At 37.5% G+C, this 8,011-nt stretch overlaps 1 protein-coding gene across 1 annotated transcript in view; it reads left to right on the top strand.

Annotated features, from left to right (window-relative positions):
* Nucleotides 1–6,230, top strand: part of LOC134659549 (dynactin subunit 1) — a 49,599-nt gene extending 43,369 nt beyond the window's left edge. Inside the window, exons 25-26 of the mRNA XM_063515214.1 lie at nucleotides 1,095–1,133; nucleotides 6,142–6,230. Coding sequence (XP_063371284.1) covers nucleotides 1,095–1,133; nucleotides 6,142–6,230 — 128 coding nt within the window. The remainder of the gene's footprint in view (nucleotides 1–1,094; nucleotides 1,134–6,141) is intronic.
* The last annotated feature ends 1,781 nt before the right edge of the window (nucleotides 6,231–8,011 follow it).

An 8,011-nucleotide genomic window follows, 5' to 3' on the forward strand; every position in this document is an offset into this window, starting at 1 on the left:
TTTGGGGAAAGCCATAAGCCGCGCGTGGCGCTGTCGCCACCTAGCGGCCATATCTGTGCTGATCGTAACAGACGCGTTTTGTTAGAGAGTGAGTCTTCTGTACTTAGTACTATTATTTATTCTGTGCTGGCTACGTTTCTCTATTAATCTTGTGGTGCATTATTTCATGTATGGTGTTAAACAATTTATTTTAAATACAGTCAAATACCCTATTGTATCAAATTCTTGTTTTTTTTAATGGAATTTTATGCCGTGGATGCCAGCCCTTTAAGCCAAATCTCATAGAGAAATGGGCAAACTATGATGGCGCCGTCTATGCAAACCTATGACAGTTGCCAACTCCTTACGTTAATATGTCGAAAATTTAAAGGGCCATATGCACTGTAAAACGTTGTACGATACACGTGCGAATAGGCAATTCGCAACTCGTGTCGATTTAAAACACTCCCTTCGATCGTGTTTTAATTTATCGCCACTCGTTGTGAATATCCCATTTTTCGCACTTGTATATTATTGCGTAATATACTATTATTCACTGCTCAGTACGGCTCATAGTGAATAATTATTATAAACCGAAATAAAATGTCATAAGTTTATTGTTTATTTTAATTTATAATTTATTTAAAATATAGGGTGTGTAGTAATATTTTACTTATATTTTTAGATTTGGCACTTCTGCGTAAGTCTGATTTTTTTGTGTTTTAACAGTTTTTTGTTTTTGTTTTAGCTCATTTCTATAGCTCTTAGGTGCAAAGTATTTAATTATTTCTAAATAAGTAAAATAAAAATTCTATTTTGGAGGTCTTTTTCGGAAACATGCGTCTAAGGGTTACCTAATGTACTCGTTATAACTATTTAGTAATATTTTTATAATTCTTAAAAAATGTTGAACACAGTTAAACCACCTAAAACAAAAAAAAAAGTTCTATCAATTCAATGTTTAGAAGCATTTCAAGTGCTCAACATTTTCTTAGACAAGTGTGAACACGTTTACAAGACGTGTGTAACGCGTGTGTAAATAGTGTGTAACTAGTGTGTAACGCGTGTGTAAAGAGTGTGTAACTAGTGTGTAACTGGTGTGTTTGCGCGCGCAGCGGTGGCGTTGCCGGCGATCGTCCCCAGAGACTACTCACGTAAGCCACGCCTACTAACGTTTGTCGACATCAACTCTGTTGAAATCACTACAGGGCCCATTTCTCGAACGATATTAGTCTAATATTATTAGTGTGTTGTCATGGCAACCCATTACATACGATTTGAGAGTTCGTGGAATAATAATATTAGTCTAATCATCATCTTCCTCGCGTTGTCCCGGCACGGCTCATGGGAGCCTGGGGTCCGCTTGGCAACTAATCCCAGTAATTGGCGTGGGCGCTAGTTTTTACGAAAGCGACTGCCATCTGACCCTCCAACCCAGAGGGTAAACTAGGCCCGTATTGGGAATAGTCCGGTTTCCTCACGATGTTTTCCATCACCGAAAAGCGACTGGTAAATATCAAAATGACATTTCGTACATTCCGAAAAACTCATTGGTACGAGCCGGGGTTCGAACCCGCGACCTCCGGATTGCAAGTCGCACGCTCTTACCGCTAGGCCACCAGCGCTTCTATAATATTAGTCTAATATCGTTCGAGAAATGTGCCCAGAGTAATACACAGCGTGCTTTTTTAAAACTCTATTTCAAGAGCTTAAATTAAGTTTATTTCTCAAAGACACCGGTATTCCAATTAGCTCCATTTTGAAATCAATCATTTATTATTGTCTCATAAAGCCCTTACGAGCGTGTACACTTGCCTTAGGGCCTGTTAACACATTGATTTGTGTTTAGTACGAGGTCATACGTTTGCTGCAAACGCAAGTACTATCTTAAACGATCGACGGAGAACAGAAAATGTATTTCAGAAGTGTGTTGTACCAACATAGTTGATTTCGATAAATCAAAATGGCTTAAATGTTGTATGTCCTAACCAAGCATGTCTGATACCTACCCTTAATAATAATTAATGAATTAATAGGTAAACGGAAATGCTAAAAAACTAAATCATTGAAGTAAACACCTGGGGTGGTGTTTAATTATTAACACTCATTTAAACCATAGAGAAATATAGTAAGACAAGAGTGCTCACTCCATACACCAGTTAGACTATGAATTCCATTGTCTACATCTAGCATCGAGTAGCGGAACTATCAGTACTGCTACTTGACAATAGATGTAGCACCGACCGGAAAGTCTTATCTCAACAGTATAATACTTTCCGGTCGGTGCTACATCTATTGTCAAGTAGCAGTACTGATAGTTCCGCTACTCGATGCTAGATGCTAATAGTCTTTTTGGTACTAAAACTGATGTATGGAGTGAGCACTCTATGTATTTTTTTCTCTATGCTTAAACAGACCATCTTAGAAGTGTACCCGTCATTATTGTCATCAATTGAAAATTAGAAGTTTGACTTTTTCACAGCTTCAAGGTACTGTAGACCCGAGTATATGCTTTTGATTTCAACTCGATACCTCCACGCGTTCCCGTGATAAAGGGTTGTGACAGACGGATGGACGGACAACTATGTGATCCTATAAGCCACTATAAGGGTTCCGTTTTTTCCTTTTGAGGTACGGAACCCTAAAAAGAGATCAGATCGGGGAAATCCTGAAGAAAGGCCAGGTCAAGAGCACCCTAAACCGGCGAGCGTGTATGAGGAATTTTATGAAAGTAACAGAAGCGAAAGAGGTATGTTAGGATCGTAGCAAATGGAAATCCGTGGTCTCTGCCTACCCCCCCGGGAAATAGGCGTGATTATATGTATGTATGTAGTATCACTTAAAAGTCAGTTCCACGTTCCGCCAGCCAACATAAGGAATCAAATCAAAACATGCATTAAATTACTTTGCCACTCTTGTGGATAAAATGCAACTTTCTCATCAGTGTTTGACGAATAAAGGAAATCTTTACGAGCAGGTGTGGTGAAAATTGTATGTTTTCATAAACAAGGGTTCTAAAAAAAGAAAAGTGTGTAATTGAATGATATTCCGAAAGGGGGTTTCGATCGTTTTTATCCATATGTGTATTTTGTTATACATATAAATAAGTAACTTTTTAATTTTAAAAGTCTTGGGTGAGACTTGAACTCACGGCCACCAGGACCTTATCCATAGCCAGCAAATCTTTCCACCATATGGGTCAAGGGGACCCTAGCGACATCTACCGTAAGAGCGTTACACTTCTTAAACGGCTAACGGAGTTCCAAGTAATATTGGAAATTGACCAGTAACGATGTGCTACCCATACTAATTTTAATTTCAAGTCTCTCCCAAGTAAATTTTCCACTTTTAAATTTATTCGTTTGCAGACGTTTCTGCTTGTTAAAAATTAAAAAAACTTTGTTCTTCAAACATAGTTTTCTATGTACTTGTATAATAGTGTGAATGTAATGTATGTTATGTATACATATTTATGCAGCGGTGGTGACGCCAGTACACGCACCTACGGAGATCCGTAAGAAAAAAAATGTTAAAATTTTATCACGCAGTGTCGCATGATGTCATGTACTTGTCGAGTCAGTATCAAAAATATAGTGACGGCAAAAGTGGCCAAATATATCTTAACATTATTTCTATGTTATGTGGTATCTTAACATTTTATCTATCTATCTAATCTAATACCTTTAAACGAGCAATTCTTGTTTGTTTATTTATTTATATGTATATTTATTTATATATATATTCGGGGATCTCGGAAACGGATCTAACGATTTCGATGAAATTCGCTATATGGGGGTTTTCGGGGGCGATAAATCGATCTAGCCAGTTTTTTCTCTGGGAAAAGGCGCATCTTTGAGGTTATATATGGATATTTTCTATGTTAACAGAGGTGTCGACATAGAAATAACGATGTGTTCCGATATATTAGGCCACTTTGACCGTTACTGTCTATGTGATAGTCATGTGATACTGACTCGCTGACTGTTATCAAATAAATCTATTTTTTAATTTGCATTTATTCTGTAAGTATGTCCAAGTTTTATTTAAAGCTGTTTTACTATCTTAAGTTATGTCTTTTTTTTAATATTACACATAGTTGTAATTTCTTTAATTACGAAGGGTAAGGATTAACTAATAAGCTATGATTTGGAATGGATACTAATTTGTTGTTGTCATGTCGCCATTATTACTCTTTAACTGTGAATGTTTACTGTCATACACCGCTTAATTTTAATTTAATTCAATTATAACTTTATTTAACGTTTGCGATAAGGTAAGGTGGGGTAAAACGATAACATAGTTTATTTTGCTGGGGCAAGACAAACAGTATGAGGATTCCATACAAGTGGTTGTCTGGCCCCGGTGATAGCCTTACCCCACCTTACCTTACATTAGAATGTTTAACTTCACAAGGCCTTAACAATTTTATATATCTGGGCATTTTCACTTAAAAGTCTACCATTTACTTTTTTTCGAAAATCCATCAAATGTAGGGTTATATCTACTCAGAATCACGAGGACTGTCGATTTAAAAAGAAAAAAAATGTGTCCCAAAACAAATGTCAGTTTCGTAAAGCATTTTCACATACATTTTGTATGGATCGTTACAAAACTGACACCCAAAATTTGTATGAAAAACTGGGGACACTTTTTTTCTTTGTCTCATTCAGTAGTACTCGTGATTCTGAGTCTAAATAACCCTCAAGTTGATGGTTTTTCGAAAAAAAGTAAATGGTACCACTTTTTCTGAAAGTTTTATTTTTATTTAATTTGATAAATGTTCCTTATTTAATAAAATTACATCAAGTCCATGCGAGATTAAGATAAGGTGGGGTAACACAAGTGTTTATGTTACCCCGGTGATAGTCCTACCCCACCTTACCCTATATCATTCATGCGTGTATCAAATGAGAAATGACTTTAATAACTTCGTATCAAAATCTTATTGCTAATTTGAATCTTATGTGTTTATTAATAATTTTTATAAAATATATTTTCCAATTATAAGAATTATGAGAAATTCGTTAAAGTCACCGCTCAATACAATCTTCAATCAAATGCGATTCTTGTTAATTTTGTAACCTGTGTCGTGTCATTTGTAGCATGTAACATTTTTGGGGTCCCTTTGTTTCACATAAAGTTTTAAGTCATAATGCATCGTTTGTTATATTACCATTAGTCCTAAAACTGAAACCGTTAACTTTTCAGGATTTCAAGATCCTATAGATAGGTTAGGTTTGTTTTACGGCAAACCTAACAAATGATGACTAACGAAAATGCGGACATACAATACATTATGATTTAAAACTTTTTGGGGAACAATAGAGACCCAACATTTTTACTATTATTATTCCACTGCCATGTCATAACAACTTTAACTACGCTACGTAATTTTTTTGTAATTCACTCAAAAAGAGGATTTCAAAATACCTTTGGTACTGTCGTCATCATATATATCGGAGCGGCCAAGGCGCTTACAAATATCTGAACACGCCTCTATTATCAATACAAGGCGTCAGGATCGTGTTCAGATATTTTTGAGCACCCCGACCGCTCCGATACATCTGATGGCGACGGTATATAGTCTGGTGCAAAATGCAAAAAAAACTTATGTTAGCCATTATTTAGTTAGTGTATTTTGTAGTCTATTGTTTAAAGAAATAGAGTCGTTAATCTATACTAACATTTCAAGGCGGTTATAATCTGCTTTTACTACGAGGTAGTTATCCTAATTTGTGGTTTACCACTCAATGGTATTGTATTCTTAAGACTCTTTGAGGAAACTAGCTCAGTCATAGAGAAAAAAATACATAGAGTGCTCACTCCATACATCACTTTTAGTACCAAAAAGACCATTAGCATCTAGCATCGAGTAGCGGAACTATCAGTACTGCTACTTGACAAGAGATGCAGCACCGACCGGAAAGTCTTATCTCAACAGCATAATACTTTCCGGTCGGTGCTACATCTATTGTCAAGTAGCAGTACTGATAGTTCCGCTACTCGATGCTAGATGTAGACACTGAAATTAATAGTCTAACTGATGTATGGAGTGAGCACTCTTGTCTTATTATATTTCTCTATGGCTCAGTTCAAAAGATTTACACTATACATGGTGTCGTACCGTACTCAGTCCGTGTGTTGAAAGTGCGCGTGTTGTAGAAGAGGCTCCGGTAAGGGTGGCGCCGGGCGTGGCACCCGGGGAGGTCAACGAAGCCCTACAGCAACAGCTGAAGGTGCTGAGCTGGTGAGTGGATGTTACATAACGACCTGGCCACGACATTGCGCGACTGGCTTTGGCCACAGAGAAAAAAATACATAGATTGCTCACTCCATACATCAGTTAGACTATTAATTTCAGTGTGTGAGTAGCAGTACTGATAGTTCCGCTACTCGATGCTAGATGTAGACACTGAAATTAATAGTCTGAACTGATGTATGGAGTGAGCACTCTATGTATTTTTTTCTCTATGTCCCTATACTGTTATTCTGTGTTAATGTTCAGGACACTGGACCGCGAGCGCGCGGCGCGCGTGGCGGCGTGCCGGCGCGCCGAGGTGGTGGCGGCGCGGAACCTGCGGCCGCTCGACAACCCCGGAGCCCCGGCCGCCGTGGCGAGGAGGCAGGCCGCCGCGGCGCTGCAAGCGAGGCTCGACGCATTGCAATCCGTGAGTGCACTTGCACTTAGGCTGGTCATTCCACATGTTTTCGTACGAATTTTACCCTTATCTTCTACAAACACGCACAAAGAATTCTTACCTTCATAACATATGGTATTACTTAATATAAACTTTAGTTTAGACATAGAGAAATATAGTAAGACAAGAGTGCTCACTCCATACATCAGTTAGACTATTAATTTCAGGGTCTACATCTAGCATCGAGTAGCGGAACTATCAGTACTGCTACTTGACAATAGATGTAGCACCGACCGGAAAGTCTTATCTCAACAGCATAAGACTTTCCGGTCGGTGCTACGTCTATTGTCAAGTAGGGGTACTGATAGTTCGACTACTCGATGCTAGATGCTAATAGTCTTTTTGGTACTAAAACTGATGTATAGAGTGAGCAATCTATGTATTTTTTCTCTATGGTTTAGATTACAACGCTAGAGAGATATCGGTCCTACTTTGAAAAAAAAAAACTCGTATCTTGTTCCGTCAATCAAAGAAAAATGTGGTAAGTGCGGTACGGGGCGCATACAGAGTTATACTGCCTTTCAACTTTGAGTAGTAGTGTCAGGTGTGAGATACGAGGTTTTTTATTAGTAGTGACGATATGAGTCTTTGAATATTAATATTTATTTTGTCATGACAGGAATGGACTCTATTCGTGGCTCGCTCTGGGCTGGTCAAGTTCCCGGAGGACCCGAGCAAGTACGCCAGGACGTTAGAGAAGCATAAGGAGAAGCAGAGAGAGATGAGGAGACAGCTAGAGGTCAGTTATCTCACTCACACACTCACTTTTTAAAAAAATCCCTTTTTTTTAATTAGTAATGAGCTAACTAAAATACCCGACCACTCTAACAACGACTCCTTTGACAAACATAATGAATAAGAACGTTCATGGCCGAATTTAAAAATCCCGAAAACCTTGAAAGTTACTCCTATGGACGTTTTTATGAACTAGATGCATGTTATTGTCATTAAGGGCGATTAAATTTCATTATTTTACCTTTTATCATTAAATATGTGTACAAAACGCGAGAGTTTTAAAGTGTTATATAGATGCATGTTCTCCGCGATTCCGTTTAATATGCACTACCTATTATGAACGGAAATTTTGTTGCTTCAAAGATCCGATTTCATGGTTTTTAATTTTATAATGTAATTAAGGTATCGGTTATCGATAACGTAATGTTAAAATTCTGGTACACCCACAGAATGGGGATGATGACACATGTTGAATTTTATAACAAAATCTAGTAAAATAGATAGCAAACGAGCAATTTATCACAATAATGTGGATACTAAAATAAAATATTGAAAAATTACAAAATTACAGGACCTGAAATTTTCAAAATTTAAGTTTT

This window comes from Cydia amplana, chromosome 25, assembly GCF_948474715.1.
Source record: "Cydia amplana chromosome 25, ilCydAmpl1.1, whole genome shotgun sequence".
Classification (NCBI taxonomy): Eukaryota; Metazoa; Arthropoda; class Insecta; order Lepidoptera; family Tortricidae; genus Cydia; species Cydia amplana.